The sequence below is a fragment of the Egretta garzetta genome, unplaced genomic scaffold (genome assembly GCF_000687185.1).
Source record: "Egretta garzetta isolate BGI_Z169 unplaced genomic scaffold, ASM68718v1 scaffold76, whole genome shotgun sequence".
NCBI classification, from domain to species: domain Eukaryota; kingdom Metazoa; phylum Chordata; class Aves; order Pelecaniformes; family Ardeidae; genus Egretta; species Egretta garzetta.
In genome coordinates this window covers 26,450-50,413 of record NW_009259859.1, presented here as the reverse complement: position 1 = coordinate 50,413, position 23,964 = coordinate 26,450, and the positions used below count along the sequence as shown (strand labels likewise).

The 23,964-nt window shown below is 37.8% G+C and overlaps 1 protein-coding gene across 1 annotated transcript in view; it reads right to left on the bottom strand.

Moving 5' to 3' along the window:
* The window catches only part of KHDRBS2 (KH RNA binding domain containing, signal transduction associated 2), a gene marked incomplete at its 5' end in the record, with an annotated part of 238,048 nt that extends 215,604 nt beyond the window's left edge, over positions 1–22,444 (bottom strand). The window contains one exon of the mRNA XM_009640019.2: positions 22,328–22,444. Within this exon, the coding sequence (XP_009638314.1) occupies positions 22,328–22,444 (117 nt within the window). The remainder of the gene's footprint in view (positions 1–22,327) is intronic.
* Positions 22,445–23,964: the final 1,520 nt, after the last annotated feature.

Sequence of the window (23,964 nt, the reverse complement as noted above, 5' to 3'; positions counted from 1 at the left end):
GCACTGCGGACTGTTTGGGAGGCTGCAGGTGACTCTCAGTTGAACTGGATACCCCTTCCTCACCAAGCAAGCTAGTGCCATTCTGTACCTCCTTTTCACAGCACCAAATTCTCAGAGGAAAATTCGGATTCCCCTGTGGAATATTATGCTTTAAGAGGCAATTTTCTACACATCAACTTTCTCAATGAAAGTACAGACTCTGTGAAGTATGCAGAGCTGCCTCTGCTCGCACATGCTTTGGAAGAAGGCAGCCCGCTCGGGCCAGGGAGAGGAGAGACCATGGAAGAATGACAGCCGGCAATCCCCAATGACCACTGTGTCTGCTTTAATTCACATCATGCTTACCGATACCAGGTTTTGCTAATGAGAATACTGCGTGCATGCGGGGAAAAAAAAAAAAGAGCCATGCTTCCTAACACTGGTGGTGTTATACACAGCACCCTCTCTATGGGGCTTACGGTGGAAATCAAGACCGACAGCTTGTGAGAACTTGGCACCACGCCTGCCCTTCAAACCCCCAGGCTGCCAAAGCCCAGCGATTAGAGAAGAGAAAAGGGCTTTCAAGCACAACAAGAAAGGACGCTGCAAGTAAGAAAACTGCTGTGTATACAGTAGCAACGTTGGTGGCCTGAAATGAATACTACTGCATAGTTGGCAAAATGTTTAGGAGACTCAGAGGTTCAGTCTAGCAGCAAAACTGGGGACTGAAAACACTGAGAAACTGCAGAGCCAGATATTAAAGAAACTCTGTTTAAACATCCATGGGTCATGAAACTGGCATTCATAGTAGCTATCAGAGGTATGAAAAGGATTTAGAAATGCCACATTATGTTCCAAATAAGCTGCTTCTGAGTCATAACATTATATGGAACAAAGGTATGCCCAGGAAAGAGTAACCAGGCAAAAACTATAATCTAGCCAGAAGAAATTCAGAAGAATTTAAGAAATTAGGAGTAGTCCCTAGAGTAACATTAACCCCCTCAATTTTGAAGAAATACCTGGTCTACAGTCGTACCCATATGCCAAAAGCCATGTTACACACGTGACATACGTAAGACATCTGGATTTAGTCAGATGAAAAGATCTTTGCACCCCAGTGATGGTGCTCATTAAATCTCCAGTGATTCCAACAGGAGTTTACACACTTTGTTTTCATGTAGACACCTACATTTATGCATCTGAATCAGGAGCTGTATTCACTCACAGCATGGATTTAGATGAGATGGACAAAGTCTGTGTGGTCATCAGCAGTGCAGAAGATGGATGGTGAAAGTAGAGCGGGAACCTGATATAAAAACCATGGCCACGGCTTGCATGGCCTGGGCAGGCAGAGGGATATTTGTCTTTTCCATTACCATACAACTACTCAATCTCTAGTAGAGAGTATTCTTTTTCTTGGATGAAATCCAGATGCATTTATTAGCTTCATTATATAGGAGGACATTTTTAATTATTTTTTTTTTAATCTGTTCTCTGTTGTACCATGTCAGAGATAACACTGTATCTGTATTTCATTTTACTGGGGCTAAACATATCATGATAATTACTCTTCAAAAAGTTTATCTTTAACAAATGATGTTATTAAGAAGTTGATTACTTTCCATTTTCAGGAATACTTTGGGTTTCAGTGTTTACATACTAATTCAAAAGACAATTATAAGTTCTTCTGCAGAATATTTCATAGCATATTGCAATCTGCATAGCCTCTAGAAAAATGTCACTTTACTTTGTATTTCAGTGTACTCTTTATATCTTGTTGCACAAAATACAAAAGCTGCTTGATAAGTCTTTATCTGTGTCAGAAATAAATTGAAATGCAGTATTTAAAGACTGTTCACCTGAACCAGTAGTCTGCCAGAAACATGTTTATGAAATGCCTAAAACCAACAGTCCAACCGCTTTTGAAATTATATTCATATTAATAAGATGTTGGGACAACAGAAAAATAAAGTCCAGTGAAGCAATTAGGAATGGAGAGACAATAAGAACGTACTTCATTGTGTAAGACAGTGGAAGTTAAAGAAAGATACAAGAAGATAAGATATAACCACAGTGTGAGATTTATTGTGGTCTTTTACACATGAACACAATCGGTAACAGCCAAGTAGCCTGTTTTTTATTTTTAGATGAAAATTTAGAAAACTATAAACAGCAAACTAGTATTTATGAAGTATTATTCTTACTCATCTTGGTAATTTGATCTTAATGTCTGATTAAGGTGAGAAAAAAATGACTATTTTTTTCTGTACAAGCCCCATGCTTTTCTCAGGCTCAATAAAGAAGTTTTCTCTAATGATGTCAAAAATTCATCCCACCCAAACTTATTAATGAATAATAAAACTAATGAAATTAAAAGAATGCATAATAATAATGGGAAAACAATAAGTTATTAATTATGAATAATTTTAAAATAACAGGTAATAATAATGAAAATAATGAAAAATAAAACTATACTATTGACATTTTTAGACAGAAAGCCTGAGACAACAGAGATTTCCCACATCCATATCTATCTGAGCAATAACAGTAGAATCCAAATAAGTAACATTTTAGGTTTTATTCTACTCAACCCTGTCCAAAGTCACTGAAGAAGCTACCTGACCATATCTAGAATTTATTTAAATATTGGCTCAAATTCAAACTCAAGCACCAGCATATGCCTGTGAAATCTCTGGAGCTTAAGAAGGTGAAAACTTTATGCTCTTACTGTCCTTCAGGATAGCCATAAACATTCAGGCTGCTTGTAGCAAGCCGTGATATCATTATGCCTGCTGAAATTAAGTCTGCAATTATATCACAGAATCACAGAATGGTTTGGGTTGGAAGAGAACTTCTAGTCCAAGCCCCCTGCTATGGACAGGGACATGTTTCACTAGATCAGGTTGCTCAAAGCCCCATCCAATCTGATTTTGCACACTTCTAATGACAGGGCATCTGCAACTTGTTGATCAACCCGTTCCACTGTCTCACCAACCTCATCGTAAAAAAATTTCTTCCCTATGTCCAACCTAAACCTACCCCCTTTCAGTTTAAAACCATTGCCCTTTGTCCTGTCACTACAAGCCTTGGTAAAAAGTCTCTCTCCATCTTTCTTATAAGCCCCCTTTATACGTGGAAAGGCCGCAATAAGGTGTCCCCAGAGCCTTCTCTTCTCCAGGCTCAATAACCCCCACTCTTTCAGCCTGTCCTCATAGGAGAGGTGTTCCATCCCTCTGATCATCTTCTTGGCCCTCCTCTAGACCCACTCCAACAGGTCCATGTCCTTCTTGTGCTGGGGACCCCAGAGGTGAATGCAGTGCTCCAGATGAGGTCTCACCAGAGCAGAGTAGGGGGCCAGAATCACCTCCCTCAACGTGCTGGCCATGCTTCTTGTTATGCAGACCAGAGTACAATTGGTTTTCTGGGATGTGAGCACACATTGCTGGTTCATGTCCAATTTTCATCCATATATTTCATTATAACCTGCAGTGATGTCATATAACCATTGCCAGGCCAATGAAGCAGCTTGATCTCATTCCTATGAAAATTTGATGTTGTGTGCATCAATGTAGTGTTCACACCACCTGATTTCAGGTATGGACCTTAGCTAGCTAAATGAGAAGACAGATGTCCCCTCGGCTATAGCCAGTGGAGACTCATAGCCTCTCCTGAAGGATGGCACAATGCAGAAGTTCACCTGTGGGGACATGAACAGCAATGCCTGGAACAACATGAAGTTTTCCCTTGCTTTTATGCCTGAGCTTCCTCAAACTTCAGAAACCTGTGTGTCCTTTGACTCTTGCAGAATTTAGTGTCTCCAGGTCAGGCCCCCCTCCCTGAACTGAGAATAGAGTAAGAAATAGGACAGAAATAAAATCCTACATTAAAAAACACCCAAGCACATGTAAATAACTACAAGCAACTCAAAAATCCAACTAATGACTACAGTAATCCAGACACCAAATGCATCTAAATAAAGCAGAAAAGAATAAACAATATAAAAGTATCACTTTATGTTTAGTCTCAGCATTTTTGTTTTTATCCCCTGAGATGCCAAAAGCTGACAGGATAATTCCTAACATTTCAAATCAGTCAGATACACTCCTATCAGTCCAGAAGCACGTTCATCTTCTTAATGACACTCAACTGTGGCCTATTCAACATATAATGAATGGCTTTTCTATATTTAAAATTAAAATGAGAGCATACATCACAGATCATTCACAGAAATAAAGGAACAAACTATCACAAATATATCATGGTGTATGGATGAAGTCTCAGTTTTTCATGCTCCATAATATTTGAGTCTTAAAAGAATGACACTTTCTTGAAGTTTATAAACCCTTTTCCTTAACTTAGAGAAAATGAAAGAAATAAATCAAACTGAAGAAATGGAAACCCGTTAGACCTGACAGAGCTTTGTTTCAGCTCTTATCTAAACATACTCTTTCTTACATTTTCTTTCTGGTGTCTGGAATCTCTTCTAATATTTGCCTGCAATACTCCTGCCATACTTTCAGTCTCATACATATAACCTATTCCAAAGACACAAAAGGTATTTTTTTTCTAATGATACTTCTTGATACAGTGCAACAAGAAATGTTTGCACAAACAGCCTAGCAAAATTTAATTAGGCGTGCTGAATGGAAAAGCATAGCATATGCTTCTGTGCTAGCTAATCTATTGCAAAGGGTCATTTGATCTTGTATTCCATGGTATAAGGTGATAACTTATGCATGATAGAAAGGAATTCTCTCCTCAATCATACTAGCTTTTTCAATTATCCAGGAATATTATTTGCCCCTACTTTTCCCCTCATAATTTTCTGAGTACCATTTCCAGAGCCAGGAAATAATGCTAGATGAGTTAATAATTTAGTGTAGTATGACAACTCCTAGATTTCAGTGCTGTACTACATTCTACAAGTAATACAATACTAAATGTGAAAATTTGCCCTTATTGCTATATAATACAAGCAAATTTTATAGCTGAGCCATGGAGTAGACCGGTCTGGAAACAAAAGTCCATGCAAGAAGAAACCTGGTCTACGATCTGTCATAAGCCCTTTCTTACTGAAGCCCACGTAAAAAAAAAACGGAACTAACTTTACATAGAAGGGTTTATTGCTGCATTCTTAAGCTACATATGTAAAATCCTTTTATCTATTTCTGATTCTAGACTATCCCCTCCATGAATAAATTGCCAAGATACATCTGAAATATATTTCTGTATACGAATTAGGCCAAAATTCCATAGAATCTGGATGATGAATGACACCTTATTCACTGTACTTGAAGCACTTGAGCTCTCAGTCATGTGTGAACAAGTTTAAATCTACTTATGAAAAGACTTCCGAACCTTATTTATAAACTATTCTAGTTATTCTTAATACTGGTATACTTCAATTTAATGAATGTAAGCATTTTCATTCAATCATGAATTTGCATTAAAATTATTGTGTCTCAATATGCGCTAATAGATAATAATACATATTGTATATCTGGTAGACTAAGCAGGAAAGTAATAAATTACAAACTACAAAGAAAGAAAATTCACAGCTACCCTAGTGTGAATGTCATTTAAAAAAACCCCATACCTTAAAATTTCATTCTCTAAATTATTTTACATTTGATGCAGAATATCCAATAGTAATGTTTCACCTAAATACTTCAAAATAAGAAGCCAGAAATATCATTATAAGTGTTATTCCAATGAATATGGTCACCACCATAAAGTCAAAACCATCAACAGCAACTGCATATGAATGGTATATTTGGGACACCACAGATTCCTCATGATTTCGGAGAAGTATTTGGGAATACCACTGTCTATGTTGCATGTTAGGTAATTTTGTGGGTGACCTCCCAGTAACACCAATGTTTCTAGCCCTGTTACCAATTTGAAATTTGAAATAGATAGCATATTTTGATTGTACTTTCACATGCAGAAGATTGAGCTGCAGTTTTCTTCAACACTTCAAAAAGCCTCTTTGAAATTCTTGGACACTTACATGCATCATATACTCTGAATGTACATGCAACGTCCTTCATGTTGCACATTATCTTATCTATGGATAACGATTTGAGTGCCCCAACTAGCTGAGATCTGCACAACTCTTTTCTTTAATAAAGTATTTTCACTACAACCCACAGAACAATTCAAGTTACAAAGAACAGCTAAGATGGAATTTGGGGTAGCTGGTTTTGTATTTTTAAGAAAAAAAAAATTGGATTGGAATGTAGATCTGTGTACTTAATCATATGACATTATATTCACTCTATTTCAATCCATGTTCTTCTGTTATAATACATGTTCATCAATTCTGTTGGAATCGTTTCATGCATTTAGAACAGACAGTTGCCCTCAATCTCTCTGAGTCACACCATAGGCGTTTTTGTTTGTTTCATTGGTTTTTATTTTTAATTTTTGACTATAGTTTACAGTAGGGTATGTATTCTCTAGTGTGAAGGGACAGTTTGCAAATTGCTGTTTCACATGCCTGTTTGAACTGAAACACCCATTAAATATTTTCTGTGAATTCAGTTAAACATAGGAGGATTACAGTGAATGCAGTCTTATGTTCTCAAGCTGTAGGGATGTAACAAATATGTAAGAAATACATACAGGTAGATAAAATTAATAAAATTCTTATTCAGACACACACAAAAAAATAAAAGCTAATTCTAAAATTCTAAAAGACTAATTCTGCCAGACGTGGATTCTCAGGAGAAATGTTTTGATGCAGGCTTTCCTTTTTTATTTCTAGAACTTGGAACAGAATTGGCTTCCTCAAAGTGAAACAGGAATTTCTCACCTCCCCAGGGACCTTGGGATTGGGAACAGCCAGTATCCAAAATTCAGCTGGGGAGCCTAAAATAGTTGTGTCAGTGAAGACAGTGGGATTCATCCCATGTATCTAAGGGATATAGATGTCTGAAGAGGGAATAGACTGTCTTATGGAGGTGGCTGACATTCACTATCCAGAGGGCCTACAGAGTATCTTCCATTAGAGAGCTAAAGGAGGAATCTCTCTCCCCATGTATATTCTGTGATGTTCAGAAGAAAGAGTTCACAAGTGAGAATTTATACATCTTTTTGCGTGGAGGTGCTGGGCTGTAGCTACAGGACAAGCAGACCACTCAAAACTGTAATAGTGGAAAACTCACGATAAGAAATTTCTCCCCCAAAATATTTGGTATATACAATAAGCATTATCTATCTACGTTATTAATCAAAGACCATATATAATCCAGCTAGCGCAGAGCCAGCAGCATGAGACACCATGTTATTGTCCGTGATAGCTACCTGCATCATGGGATGAGAAAGCAAATCTGCAGATTCAATACATTGCTCTGCTCATGTAATAAAAAAGAAGAAATAGAAGATGGCAGAAACCAGACAAAATTAAAGGTATCTATTCCCAGTACAGGAACTGTAAAAGATGGAGACTCGTATGATCCTCATTACAAATTACCTGGGGTCTGGATCATCAAGGGGAAAAAAAAAAAAAAAAAAAAAAAAAAAAAAAAATTGATTCAGAGGTTCAATACTACATCATTTTTTACCACAGACTTTTTAGCACCATAATTCATATTCCTACTTAAAACTAGTTGAAAAAAACTTCCTATATTTCATTGTGTGATGATTGCAAGAGATTTGTTTCTGTGGAGCATGTTTTAGCAATTTCAGTTGAATCTTTGACAGAACAAACTGAAATATTAATTCTGTTTGCAACAGTTGACACCAACAGTTTGGCCTCGAAACAGTAAAACAATTAATAATTTATTGTCAAACTATTCAGGAGTACATATTTGCTACATCAATTTAAAGAAATGTGAAACATTATTTTTGGACTTACATACGTACCTATGGATCAAGTCTCTTAATAGCCAGAGACTCAATATAATACCAGTGTTACACTAGAGTTGAGAGAGTTATATGCGTGGTTAATGATGTTTTTAATTAAGGAAGTAGGGCTTGCTGGCCATTCCCTATATCTCCCTACCCTATAAACGGACCTCTGGAGAAGGATTAACAACATAATACAAAGGAAACATTCTTTTTCTTTCCCTCTCATGCCAGATAAAAAGCATTTGGTAACAGACTTTAATATAATAGGAGATGAAGTGGGACCTGTAGGTGGACAGAAAAACAGAGCAGGGTGCTTTGTTTTTTTTTTTTTTTCCCCCCCCTTCAAAAAATGACTCTTAAGTGAATTCTTCGTTTGTAGATATCCCCTGAATCATTCATCCACTAGAGCACCTAAGAACAAACACACAACATGCAGCCACTGACTTTTACAGCAAGGGTTTATAAACATAGGAAGGGAGGACTTGCCTGTAAGGCCTAAATTCAACATAGCATTTGCACATCCATTAAGCTGAAAAATTCCCAACCATGTTCCTATGCCTTCTAAACACAGTTTACAAGATGAGGGTCTGGTGTTAAGTGCCAGGGTTCTTTCTAAAGACTTGGTTTTAAAGAAAGTTCTTGGATAGTGTGAAAGGCAAAAGATGACAGAAGATGGGGATTGGAGTAAGGCTTTGTGCATATTTTAACTGCTAACAGCTATCCTTCCTACCTCCTCCCCAAATTCTGTAAAAATAATTGGTTTAATTATTATTATAAATAGAGTTGATCTGATTTAAACCAATGAAATATCCAACTTTATAAACATGCAAAATATCATACCAGTACAAAAAAGAGAGAAGAAGCAGAAAGCCTTGACCGCAGCCACAGGTGTCCTTAGGAGTGGGATATATTCTGCAGGGATAACAGCTCACTCATCTGAACTCAGATAACTTTGAATTGAGTGCAATAACATGCAGTGTTCCTGAAGACATTTATAATTATCAATTAATTAATTCTCTGTAGACACCTCTAAAGTAGATGGGCAAGAACTGTTGTCCTTTATTGTGGGGAAACTAAGAATCTAGGACAGAAAGCCAGAACCACACAGTGATGGGAACTAAATGCAAAATTTATATTCCTCCTGACTCCAAATGCCAGCTCTGTATGAGATTGAATTCACGTTCATCTCCAATAAAAACAAGAGAAATAAGAAAAATAGGAAAAAAATAAATAATACCATTTGCAATGTTAATACCATACCTTCTGATTTCATTGCATATACAAAATACTGACTGTCCAGAGCTGCACACATGCTTTACTTTAGCTATGTTTGATAAAACAGAAATGTATCTCATGCTCAAGTGCTCTTAAAAAGGAGCTATTGTCAGAAAATATGTAAAATTAATATTTCTCTTTTTCAGAGAAGATGAAAGGAAGGCAGGGTTTCTTTGGTAATATATGGCTATAAGATCAAGTTAAATCTGTACAGATTTCCTTAAAACTGTTATTGCGAAGCCACAAATTATTGCAGATGGCATAACTAGTGCACCATGATGAAGTTATAGCTCTAATGTTATATTGATGTTGGGTAGATAAATGAAAAAGGAATGCTACATCACAACAGTAATCAATCAGAAAAATAATCCAGAGACTAATCAATGTCTCTAAATAAGAGAACATTAATCCCTGATGGAGATATTACAAACAAAATAATATCTAGCTTAGCTATCTGAATTCCACTCACCATCTTCTCCTATTATGTTTATCATGGAATCGAATTTCAGAGGACTCCAAAGAGCTGCTGCTCCAAGTCTGATTTTTTTCATTATTCTATTTAATTGTGTGCACTGTAATTTAATTTACTGTAATGCTGCCTCTATTGTGGCAATGTAAAACTCCTTGTAACAGTACCCCATTAAAGTATATTAAAAGTATTTATCATGATCCTCAAGAGTACAGACAACATTATGCACAGAAAACTGGGATTTAACGTAATTGCTGCAAATAATTCAAAGCAGTTCTTTTTGCATTTATCTATATGTAAAACAGCAAGAACAATAATCGTAAAACAAAACTCAGCAAGATCAAACGTGTTTTTTATGAAGCCTCATGCAGATAAATAAAATACTTCGGAATATAAATCACTGTTCTGAAAAAGTACACACAGGAAAAAAACATCACTGTGAGAAGATCTATAGTCCCTCAAATTGCTCTAAGACACCGAGTTAATTTACTTATAATTACACATATGAACGTGCTGATTTTTTTCTTACCAAACTTATTTTTCGTAAGAAAACTTATTGCCTGCTCCAAGGGCACTGACGTTAGTGTCAGGACTCACACTGACTGTGCTGTACAGGTTTGCAAATGCCATGAGGGGGAGAAGGGGACCTCCCAGTCGGCAGGACGGTCTCACAACCAAACCCTTCCGGCGAGGACAGCGGCAGCAACTCAATGGCACCAACAAGCATTAAACGATTCTCTGGCCCAAGAAATCTGAATGACCTGGAATCAAGAAGAGTTTGGCACAGATCTGGGGGTCAAACCTGGACTTTTGGGTGTCAAATTGGCACCGTTACAGTCAGAGGAAGATCGCCGCTGATTGTTCCCAATGCATAATACATGCATACACCACTTTGCTTACTTTGCTGGGGTATTCACAAAACCTTATGATATTCCACAAACAAAAAATTTAAACTGTTTTCAGGTCAAAAATTTACTACAAGTTTACAAGTTGGCAAAACAGAAAGCACATAAACTTTCACCACTGCAAATAATACATATTTTTCTTCACTAAGGGCCATCCGTACCCTTCCCACATTCCTCTCTTTTGCCACTTATTTGCTTTGCCTTCTTTAAAGTTTGGTGGTCCTCCATCACTTTTAACTCAGAAGAGAAAGAATAAACCTGAAGCACTATCTCAATGTTTTGCCCCTTGGATGTAGTCTAATTTAGCTGAAAGAGAAGAATGTGTCCCACACTTTTAAAAACAGCAGGTTTTAAAAGACTTACAAACACCCTGTCAGAGCAAAGAAATATGAAAGTCTTGTTTAACAGAGATGAGGGAGGTGCTGGAGACTTTTAATATCACCACTGTGCTGCATCAGTAACAGAATAGGGATTTTTAAGCATCTGTTTGAGGTCTGATATAATTCTTTTGTGAGGACAGTGTAATTTTCTTAACTATCAGCCCTAGAGTATGAAACTTTTAACAGAGAGTTAAATTGCCCTCTTGGTTATTCTGTTTTGAAAATGCCATCACTAATTACAAGGAAGTCTCGTATCACCCCATGAATCAAGTTAGCAGGAAATACTTAAAGTGATATATCTGGTTGAATCTCTGCAATCATTCTAACATCTCACTCTTCAGACTGGGACTTTACTCCAAAAATTAATAGAGAAATATTTGGAGATTGCATTTGACTTTCAGTCGCTCACTCAGCAAAATACCAAGAGCGATTTATTCCTCTCACTAGTCATTAGCAGAACTGCCACAGGCTTCGGCAGTGCAAGAACTGCACTTCTGAGATACTGAGAGTATTAGAGGAGATCTTACAGATTTCCTTAGGCATCCAAGAACATCATTCCAAAAATTTTCAAATTTAATTTAAGTTACAAACATTTTAAGTACTTAAATGAGTGTCCCACTTCCCTTTTTTTTTTTAACCTACTTTTTCATGTAACCATCCTACGAACTTTAATTTTTCATCAGTAATTAATATAAATCCAGGTTAGAAAGACGGTATTCTTGATTTTTCTGCCATCTTTCCAATTTAAAATAGAAACTTGTGTTCCAATTTTCCATGTGTATGCAGAAACGTCTTTGTTATATAATACCAAGTAATTTCATACAAAACAGCATACCAACAAGGCTTCAGTTCAGTTTCCTTTAAAAAGCACAAAAGCTTGCACAAGTTGTTTAGTATTTGTAGCTTCTTCCAAGAAATCACAGGTGAATAAGTTATAGAATCAATAAGGCAGACTGTTTACAATATTTACAGCCCAAAATTTATAGTCCAAAATTTGTCTCTGAGAGCCAAAAAGGCCATAAAGGTTTTTTTTTTATTTGTTCAATTTAGGATTTTTCTCTCCTGGGGAATACTCACAGAGCAAAACACCAGCATATCAATCTTCGCTGACATCTTTTTGTTACTGGTGCCTCAGGGAGGGACTGGCTGAGGGATGGTCAGGAGATAAATATGGTACTTCTGCGATCCAGCAATTCCTGATGGCTAATTCCCGATTCTGATGGTGGCCAGATCTTACACCAGTAAAAACATGCTCCAGGACTGAGGAACAACAGCTACCTTGTGACCTGTGTCCCTTGTCAAGAGGGGACACTGCATACAGGGCTCTAGCTATAATATTGCAATACGTGTTTTCATAAGCAGCAGGTAAAAGCCTAAGGGTAGGAACAGGTTGCTACTGAGAGACAGAAATGATTTCTCTAACGGGACAACAAAGTCCTGTTCATATACTCCTATAGTGGCCAAGCAGAAGATTCAGAGAAGAACTGGAACCCAACTGGACAAGTCATCAGATGGCCCCCACTGCCCAATCTTCAGACCTAGATCCTGAAATCCAGGTCAGAGCTGACAGGCAGCATAATCCACAAGCCACATCTCTAGAGAAGAGATTTTTCTAGAACTCGGGAGACTCAAGCAAGGTGGAACTCACTGTGGCAGAGCCAAGCAGCCACAGTGCCCTGTACACAGACAGAAAACAGTAATTTGGGGAGTCTGGGGACCTTGAACGATACTGATGTCTTTCTCTGGTATAAAGGGTGGTTTGGTATTGATGCTTTTTCTTTACCTGCTGCATGAAACTCAGAATGGAAAACAAGGTGACCCATCATCCACATTTAGGACATGGAATGGTCTAGAGGCTAATTCAAGTATGTCTTGAGAAGACAGTAAGTTTTATACCACAGTGAAAGGAACACTGTTGAATAATTTGGTGATAATCTGAGGGTAATGCTATTTTAGCTATACCCTTCTTAAAATGGAAGTGGTGTCATCTACTGGGAATTTCCTACCAATCTGTAGAAACATTTAGGAAATGGGTTACGAAATAATCTTGAAACTTTGGAAGCAATTATGCATCATTTGGGGATAGAAGAGTTGAATGTTAAATAGGGAATTTCAAACTTGATGAAAGACAGACATCCCTAGTCACAGTGTAGAAGACATCGGGAGGAATTGGCTAATACAGAATGACTTACGCTCAACCGTGAATTACAGCTATATATCACACACATACACCTTTCTCTCTCTTCCTCTCTCTCTCCCAACATACACATACAGATAAAAAGCTTTAAAAAAGCTTTCCTCAAGCCCGACTCCTCTAAGCAAGGTCAGAGTGGCTGAGCCATCTAGCCAAAACAAAGGAGACCTGTTCTTAACCCAAGAGGGACCAGGGAAAAGACTGTTTTCTCTGCAGCAAGATGGGCTATGTACTTCAATGGTCTCTAAAACTCAGAGAGGGAAGTCAGAGAAAACATCTTAAATCTTTGACATAAATATGACAAACTGCCCTCAGAAGAAAAAATCCATAGTGCAAAGAAACAAACTTGACAGAAATGGAAACAAATGGACTTTCCCAAAATTTTATAGCACAAACTGAAACAGCCAGGGGTTACTGTGTTGCAGATCATTTGAAACTGCATAAATTGAAGGATAACAGGCGGTTGATCTTTCTAGACAGGTTCCAAATCCAAAGTTACTGGTCAATGATATTAAGGAGATGCCTGTTAACAAAGATGAGCTTTCTGATAGATAAGGGACTATTTACCAGAAGGCATCTCATTGATTAGGAATGTGGACAGGACCATATGAATATCAGAAAGAGAAGAATCTATTCCAGTAGGGTCAGTTAACTGTGTCTTGGCTCAGTGGTCTCATATTTTTGAGTTTATTCCCACCTCAGCCAGCAAGCCAGACAGAGAGGTAACCAATGGAAGCTGCAAAAACCACCAAACAAAAGATGCTCCCGTCTGTCAGGAATGTGGCGCTAGGAAATGTTCTGGGGAAAGAAAATATCCCCACAGAGCGCAGAGGTGCAGGAGGAAAATAACCCAAAATATGCAGGGTTATGGTAAAAAATGAAGAGGTTATTGACTCCCCAGCTAGACAGATTCTCACTGAATAAACACATTCTTTTTGTGCCAAAGGGAAGATATATGACTGAAAGCCATCAGTTTACTGTGACGTTAAAATATACAACTTTAGTTCAAAGGATGTGGCTGGGAAGCAGAGAAGATCACTTGCTTTTCCTAGTTGTTGCACCCTGGGTAACATGGAGTCTTCTGGAAGGAAAGAGATGTAACAGCTCCTGGGAACAAGTTGATTTGCACAGCTCTAAGGATCTGGTGAAATATAAGAGGGGTCAGAAAGCACGTGTGGACATGATGAGACACCTAAGAGAAGCAATGAAAAGAGGAGCATGCAAACATTTTTCATGTAAATCCCGTCCGCACTGGTTTGCATGAATCGATTCTATAAGCATCTGTAAGTCTTGATGGAGAAATAGTTTTTTAAAAAAAGAAAGGAAAAGGGCAAAGAAAAGAAAAGTATGTGCTGAGAAGGTGGCATGTGAAAGCTTCCCAAGGACTTGTAAGCCCTGGAGACTACTGGTGCTGGTGAACCTTCAAGAACATACCATCTGAAAACACCAAGAGGCTGCTGAGCACCAGCACTGGTCAGCAATGGGTTCCATAATTCAGCCTGCATCCAAGACGACTGCTATATTCAGACGAAGGCTATGGGATTACATATGCCTCTGATGAAATAAAGGACCATCTGATGGACTTTCTGAACACCTACCATTGACCTGCCAGTATTACCCTCTATTTTCTAAGTATACAGTTGGAGTTGGCTTCCCAAACGTTGCTCTAAGCAGGTAATGGGGAGAGTGCAATTCAGATGTGAGGCTGAATAAGTGAATGGGCTGTAAGAATAGTTTTCTGCTATAAGTAAAAAGAGCTTAAAGAATAAAGGCTATTCTAAGAAATATTGGTTGTGATCTGTATCTACCTCAAACTCCCTCCCCTATCAGGGCAAAAAGGAGTTTATAACACATTAGAGGTGATATACGGAGGTATTTTCCAAAGCAACCGGGGTGGTTGAGCAACTGGAAGTTGCTAGAACATGAGCAACACCAGAAGAAACAGTGATAAAGACAGTCTCTTCTTTAATCTGCACCTGTCCACAGAATTGCATTTTCTCTGTATAAAGAGAAAGTGTGTTCTTTGGAATTTTTGTTCAGGTAAAACCTAGCTTTAGAGTTTGAAAGCCTGTGGTACCTTTTGACATGCTCACTTAAAGGAAAAGCTGAGAGAATGCAGATTACAGTAGACTTTGAAGAGTTAACACCCTTTTGCAAACGACCCCTTGAAGATTCCAGTTTCAAAATATGGGGTGCTCTGCTTTTTGTTTGTTTCCTTCTGCTTGCATTTTTCTTTGTTGCTGGTTGGTTGTTATAGTCCTTACAGACTCACAGCAGTCAGTATCAGGAATCTGGAGAGATTTAGGAAGGGAAAAAAATGTGTCACAGCAGCAGTAGTGTGCTGCTGTTACTTCTGCTCATATCTTAAGGCATGCTGAGGGCCTAATCCTGCTCTTGCTCATAAACCTGTTTGTGAGGTAAAATGGCTGTAAGCTGTAAGGTACCATGGTGGTAGAGCTAAAAATACAAAGTTAATAATACTTTTACACACAGCAAAGGAAAACCTAACAGAAAAAAACATTAAATGAGTGAGCACCAATTAGTGATTTAAATTATTGATGCTTTGGGATGCGAGCCAGTTTTCTAAACCCAATGCCACACATTACACTGTCTTTGCCTTAAAGATTTTACAGCTAAAGACGATAAAGGAGTACTTCAATGAAACAGAAACATCTTACCTGAGAAACAAACATTTCAGGGATTTTGCATAAAGTCTGGATCAAAACTCCCAGCAGGCTGGAAGTAAACCTACAGGTTCTGTTTTAAAGAACTAAAATGGACTTTTTATAGAAATTACCAAATTTCTATTTCCAACTGTAAGAGCTGAAGCCTCATGACACCACACTGGGTTTAACTACCACGCCCATAAGCGAGAGCGAGTAACATCACTGGCATGAGCGGGGTGGCACCAGTGTAAAACCTGGTGCAATAGACCACTAGGTGGTCTGTTGGTTTTTTTTTTACTTTCTAGTGTCTTTCATAATTTTTTATTCTTGTCCAGCGGAGTGTTGCCACTCTCATTTGGAAGGAAATTCTGCATATGTAACCATACTGCACAAGCTTGAACGATCGTAACAGGCAGTGACACTCAAAGGCTTGGGACCCTAAAGACACTTTTGTTCTCATCTTTCAATAAAGCAAGAGGATTGGGAAAGAATATAATGCACTACTTGCATCATCACCTCCTACAGACAAAACTTCCAACTTTCTTCTTCCTTTTGGGCTATCTGAGCATCATTTATATGACCTTCTTGAAAAAACAGTGAAGTCAAGAGAATGCTATCAGAGAATTAACTCCCCACTATTAGGACACTATGCTCGTGGTAGACATGATCTAATGAAAATATATATTGTGCTCCAAACCAAAAAGTTATTGGGCTCTATTCACATTATATATATGGACTTAATCCTGTAAGATATTTAAGAATATATTTAAAGGTTGCGGGACTGAAGCCAGGGCACTTAGCAATTGCAGGGAACAGACCAGTGTGCGCTGCAACTCTCCCACATTTTCAAAATCTTTTATAAGGTACTCGCATAATATGGCTGTTAAAAAACACACTAAAGCCAATTTGTTAATCATTGAATCTAGGTGCTAGTCCCTGCATGCTGACTTCAGATATTTTTGGTCGCCAGCAAGTTCTTAACACCTGTGCTTTTTAAAAAGAAAAGCTAATGCAAGAAATGCTGTTTGGTGGGACAACTAGACGTGGAACTTCTTTGGGAAGTACTTAACCCACAGATTAATGGAAGGCAGATAGTTCTACTGCAATTAACTCTTCTGTGATGAAACCTTCTTTCCTTAATAACTAGTTTAAAGAACAAATGAGACTTGAAAAGGAAAGCAGTTAGACATTCACTCAGTAGCTGACAAAACATTGAGTCATGGGCAAATAGTTTGCATGATTTTTCAAAGCTGCAGTGCAAGTTTGTTCTCTAATTTCCCATGTTTTATCGGAAAGAAACAGGAATCGTTAATAACAGCATCCTCCAAATGTCCAGGACAAAAGATGAACGTAAGTGGAAGTTTAAACAATGAAAAAAATGGATAATAAAAAGAAAGTGTGCAAAATGGGAACTGGTGGTGGCAGGATTTCTCTAGGTAAAAAGGAAGACTTTAAACTGGAGTTGCAATTATACATCAGTATTCAGGAGATTTAACTCAAGCACTGTGGCTTACCTTTTCCTTCATGTGTGGCTGACAGCCCATGTGCTACAGTAGCAACTGACATTTTAGCTTTCTTTTATCTAATATATAAACTTGTTATCAGGCTATATATTAATTTCCAAATCCTGCTTTATGTAAGTAAAAAGCAGCTCAAAAAGATGTTTGGATTGTCTGTGACTTCTGCAAAGACAATGTCAGCCTCTTTAGTTTAAATAGTTAATCTGTCCTGCAAGAAGTGTCTTGCAGGTAATGAAGAATGAATTTTCAGGAAAAAATAATCTGGTTAAAAATCCATTTTTTCATTTTTATAACACAATAAAAAGCAATCAAAAAATCTTCCTTTGGGTAACACTCAAAATGTTACTAAAGCAAAATAAAAACATTTTATTGTTCTTAGGTTATCCAGCTCTTCTAAATATATTCACTTAGGTAAATTTTTAAATTAAAAAAATTCATTAAAAAAAATAAGGACACTCTTTTTACCTTGAAAAATTTTCAACAACACCACTTGCACATTTTCAAGATTTCTCTCACAACCCCATTTTGTTTTGAGGCCTCCACATAATTTTGTGTTCACTGAAAAATTTCTGTCATGTCTTTCTTTGAATGTTCCCACAATAGTTACACATGCAGTGGGAAAGACAAAAGAAAATTCTGTACGAGGTAGAGTTTTTCTTTTGCAAAAGATTTAAACCTGCCTTTTTTTTTTTTCCAAGCCAGTCCTCTTCTCTTTCTCAACATGTTTTTGTTTTTCCTATGCCTTGTTCACCCTTTCAGTTATTAATCTCTGATCATGGCCTTCATTTGCTCTATTTCCCCAGCATTATCCATACCAGTTAATTACTGGTATCATGCCAGGACAGTCATTCCAGGCAAGCCTCACCATATACCATCTCATCTACTCTGGTATAGTTCATCTCTGAAAAAAACATAATAAAAAGAGATGAAGTCATGTTGGAGATAAGTACCATGGCTGGACTATGATCAACGCTGCTGGTCTGTTCTCACTCCTGTTATTAAGGGTGAGGTCCCACCTCAGACCAGTGTCTCTTAGATCAGTATTTTCTCTCCAGTCAGTAGAGAGTTCTTAGGGACACATGGAAGGGGAGGAGTGTGTTTTTGACTCTTCCCACACCCTCTCCCCAAGCTCCAGCAATCTGCCGTCAGGTCATGCAGCCCTTAAAGGCAGCTCTAATGACACCAGTGTGGTTATTTTATCTCTGGCCCTAAACGTTTTCGGTTTTCCCACAAAAATTTTCCTTTCATTCTCATTTGCATGCAATCATTATCATTTTGCTTCCTCACATACAAAGTTCTGAAATTCCACAAAGCACAAAGGCTAAGTTACGTTTACTATCTAGAGCATGTTTATTGCATGTTGGTGTATAATTAATCTGAATAAAAAAATACCACTCATAAATAATCTAAAACCAGGGAGCATGGAGAAATGGTGCAAGCCCCAAGACTGTGCTCTCTCCTATGCAACTGTGGCAGGTAACTAGTTCGAGAAATAAGAGTGCATAAGAAACATTGCTACATATTTTTCTGCTTCTTTTGAAGAGAATCCATGCTCTTACTGTTATAGTTTATGTAAAAAAAAGCTATTCCAGTTCCCTGCGTACATTTATTTTTTTTTAATGGCCCACTGAAAAACATTCATTGCATGACTGAAAAGAAGAAAATCTGCATCTGTGTATGAAAGCAATCAATTCATTCCACTTGTAATGAGATTTCCCCCGTCACTTCAGTTTGATTGTTTACCTTTACAACCACCTCCCATGCTGTTTGGAAAAAGAAGAAAAAGACATGGAAAAGAATCAAAAGCCAAGCAACTCAACATGACTGTGTTTAATCTCATCACTACCTGTTCTGAAGAATGTATTTGCATATTTATAATACTATATTACTACAGGAATGACAACCTTTAGTGGCAGCATGTAAACCAGCAAGATAGTTAAGAGTTCAACATGTTCTAAGAACTCACTGGAAATTGGCAGTGCTCTTAGGGTGCTCACAATTCTCAGTGGTCACAGCTATGCTCAATGTGTTCAACAATACCTTCTCTATGATTTAAAAATAAAATGAAGTTATTCAGCTAATAAATATTTCAAACTTTAGCTACAGTTTTGCATGCCAAATCAAAAGGACGAAGAACCTAAAAGCCAGCATTATCTTCTGTTCTGTGCCTGGTGGACTGCCCACGTTTCATGATGGTGCTTGCTTTTCCTGTCAGAACACTGTAGGATCTTTCTTCTGTTACAGAAAACTAAACTTATGCTGAGCCAGTGGCATTAATGTAAGCACAGAGAATTAAGTACTCACATTAGCCACAGTGCTCTGGAAGAATCATAGGTTTTCCTTACATCTCAAATAACATTCCGCAAAATTGCTGCAGTTACACTTGGGCATCTCTTCAGCAATTCCTAACACAACCTTCTGTGACACATATATAAGCTCTGTCATATTTAGTGCACAATTAGAGTTGTTCATAATATTCATTTTAAGTAAGCTGTATTGCCTTTTTGATTTAATCTATCCTGTTCCCACACTGTAGGCACAGTGGATATTCAATAAGTCACTCTTAAGAAGTGTCCCCTAAGGCTCTAGAAAGGACCAGCCCAAATTCTTTACTCTCTGAAATATACCCACAGATTTCTTTTTTAAAGATAGGTAAATTCTGAAAAGCAGATATACCTCCCTTGACAGGGTCCGCTTCCCAGAACTGGAAACTGCCCCTCCATACGCCCGAAATCATAGAGGCTGGCCAGAGTGGTTCATTGTAGAGCCAAGCATTTGCCTACTGTAATTTTGGCACTAAAAAACTCCAGATCAGTGGATCAATTCTTTTCAAACAGTAAGTACCTAAGGAATTAGGGTATAAATGTATTTAGCAGAAATTCCATCTCTGCTGCTCCAACACAGCTCGGAATCCAGGTGCACTGGACTGGAGGCGAAAAGCACATGTGCCTGCAGTCTCTGCCTAGGAATTATTATGGTTCACAGCATTAAGGAAATTCTAGTTTATGGAGAGAAATTACATGGATTTTTCTTGAAAAATCCTCCAGAATGAAGACTCATCTGCCAATATGCATAAGCTGATTCCTTGAACGGTACAAAATAACCACAACGAGCCTCCAGACTTCGGTAATTTGTATTTAAATCAGTAAAAAAATACTGTGTAAATGAGCCTAGTGGGCTTGGTTTATGGCAAGAAAACTGTTTTAACCAGAGCAAGTTGTATTTTCCTTAGTGATGCAGCAATTCATGCTATTATTTATGCTCACAATCAAATATATGTTCATTAAGTTTTAACAGTATCTCAACCTAGAATATCCTCTCTGAAATGCTAATTGTAACTATTACCCATCCCATGATCATTCTCAGCCTCTTTTGCTTGGAACTGCTAACAGTGATGTACAGAGATCAGATAATTCCTATCTCTCACTGTAATTGCATAGGGCTTTTGTTTTCTTTTGATTCAGTAACTTTGAAACTGGATTAAGATAACAGTCGCTTACGAGGCCTTCACCACAGAAGTTGCTTTCATCACTGCCATATTTAATACTATTTTACTCTAGAACTTAATTTTTTACACTGTTCTTATATGCATGAGTTTCCATGAAGTTCATACTTCAGATTACACTTAAACACTAAATACTCTATGAAGAGGTAAAAAAAAAAAATACCCTGAATTTTGTTTTTGCTGACATACTCATGAGTGAATGTAATAACTGGCATGCTGGCACTGTTTATTATGATCACATGAAATTCAAATGATATGATAAGAAGAGAGGCCAATCTCAAAACCAGAGGATGTAGCCTATCTTATTTATGTGTGTTTAAGCATCTTTAGGTGGTAACAAGCCCTTCACCCTCCCCTGTCTGAGCAATTGCTGCTCTTGGCAATAATAATCTGAGCTGAGAATGGAGCTGGCAGATGCAGTACTGCTGCAAATTACTGCTTCTTAGCAGCACATGCATTCATTCATCCAGGGAGTCATTTTTTATCATTGCAGAAGTAAGCCAAAAGCCATAAAATATTTTATTTGTCAATACCTAGAAATAAAATCTGTAGTGTATTCAACAATTATGATCATAAAATATAATGTTAAGTACATAATTGAAGTGTCAGTATACCCCATGTCATAAAGAAATCTCTGAAAAAAAATTAAATGCATTCTGTGTGCCTAGTTTGTCTGTTTTGTGGATTTTTTTTCAATATTACAGTTGGAGACCTCATAATGAAAGTGTGACTGCTGATACACATTACCAAGACCAAATAATGCCAACCATAAAATCCTGATTAGTCTTTCCTTTATTCTGGCATATTATTTCTTTCAGTATTTTAGCTACTGAGATGAATGACAGATGTGACAGAGAGGAAAGAAGAATAATGTACAACATTACTAAAGGCAGTATACAGTTCAGTGGAATTAGCAGTCATTATTTCAGCGTTGACCACAATACTGCTGTTCTACAGACTATAAAGTAAGATGCCACAAAGCAGTCAGTATATGTTCTTTGGATCAGATATATATGATGCTGCCTTACCTTTCAAATAATTGCCTTATATGCATTGCCCAGGCAGTGACTTCAAACACCATTTTTTTCTTTTATCTGTAGTGCATTTTTACACTCATTTAAGCAAAATGTCCATTTTGTTATCTTTTTTAGAACTATGCCCTGAATAAATATTCAATCTTTTAAAAAAGTCCCATCTCTAAATAAACAATAAACAAAAGAGAAAACCTATTTATGTACACCAATATTATAGCAGTAACCTAACACAAGTTGTACATTCTCAGGAGAACAAGACTTCTCTCAGAACAAAAGAACTTTAACCTGGTTTCTCTTTTAGGTTAGTTATTTAAATAGCAGTGGTACTATAGTAACTGTAACAATTATATGGGAAGCAAGCTTTGCATAGCAAGAGAAAAATTGTGTTTAAGCAATTGATATAACTTGAAAAAAACAAACAAGCCTTGGAGTCAGAGTCTATGATGAGTCTATTAATTGCATCATTAATAAGTAGACAGGCAATCTAAATATAACAGCTAAAGCACAAATGTATCAGCACTAATTGCAACCAGAATACAGACACAGTACCTTAGCTTTATCCCTCATGGATCCTTTCCCCAGGATGGACATCTTTGCACCTGTTTCTTCTTGTAACCTCTTCAAGGAGTTTCCTCTTGGTCCAAGCAATTTCCCAACAAAATTGAACTAGAAAGCAAGTAAGAGAACTATTTTAGACCAAGAGGTACTTCTTCAAAAACTTCATAAAACTTTATAAAGTAAGCTGCTTAAAAGAGAAAAAAAGTTTACCTTCCTTTAAGAAAAAAACCCTCCTACTTAGTTCATTGGGGTCCAAGTCTGGAGAACTGGGGTATCCTCTCACCTAGCGTGAGAGGCAGTAAAAGCATTTGTGGTTTATTTGAACCCCAGGAGGCTCCTCTCTAGGACAAAAATGGCCAGTGGCTCCTTAGGTTTATCTAACTGCTGAACAAGACCTTTGCTTATCAGACGGTATAGGTGAAACCCAGAGAATGCATACATTCTTTCCTGAGTTAGCCAGCTTTATTGGCAAAGTAATATATTCTGCAAAGTTAGAGCCTTAGATGGATTTTTAGGAATTGATGTTTTACACATTGATTTTAAAATAAGTGCTTTTTTGTGTATCGGCTTCAAATATCTGTTTTGCGAGCAACAGAACAAATCAGAAACAATTGATCATTGTAGATACTCAAGACTATTTTCTGAGATAATTTTAAAGAGCACTGGGCTTTGCCTGGCATGCTGCTAATATCCTTAAACACTGCACAGTCCGTGTGACACATACAACATTGAGTTTTCTGTATGAGGAGGAGAGATGTCTACATGAACATCAGAAGACAGAACATTAAATAAATGAAGTGTTACTGTTATGTCAACACAAACTAGCAAAAATGGGGGAGTCTATTAAGTAACATTCATTTGTTTATTCTGTAATCAATAGTCTCTTCAGTGTATTATTTTCTTATGCTTTCCAGAATCTTTTTAAAACTCTATGGCGTGCTGTCTTTGGAAGTTGACTGGGAACCACCAGCACTTGCGTAGGATGTTTCTAAATTATGTTAAAGTCTGAACAGACATTCCTCTGGTCTGTCTTTCAACAAAGAATAAGCCAAGCCAAGGAAAAGGTTGCCATTACAGAAACTTGGTGGGATGAAACCCACGACTGGAATGTAGCTATTGATGGCTACAGGCTGTTCAGAAGGGACAGGAGAGGAAGGAGGGGCGGAGGCGTTGCCCTTTACATCAAGAAATCGTTACAGTGTGAAGAGCTGACCCTGAAGAATAGCCACGAGCAGGTCGAAAGCTTATGGGTCAAAATCGGAGGAAGAGGCAACAAAGGGAACCTGGTGGTTGGTGTCTACTACAGGCCGCCAGATCAAGGGGAGCCGACTGACGAAGCGTTCTTCCTCCAGCTCCGGGAGGCTTTGCGCTCTCAGGCTCTTGTCCTGCTGGGGGACTTCAACCACCCCGACATCTGTTGGAAAACCAACACGGCAGGATGTAGGCAATCCAGCAGGTTTCTCGAATGCATTGAGGACAACTTCTTAAGCCAGGTAATAGACACCCCTACCCGAGGGGATGCGATACTGGACCTGGTGGTCACCAATGCAAGCGAGCTCGTCGGAGATGTCAAGATCGGAGGCAGCCTGGGCTGCAGTGACCACGCGCTGGTGGAGCTCACGCTCCTA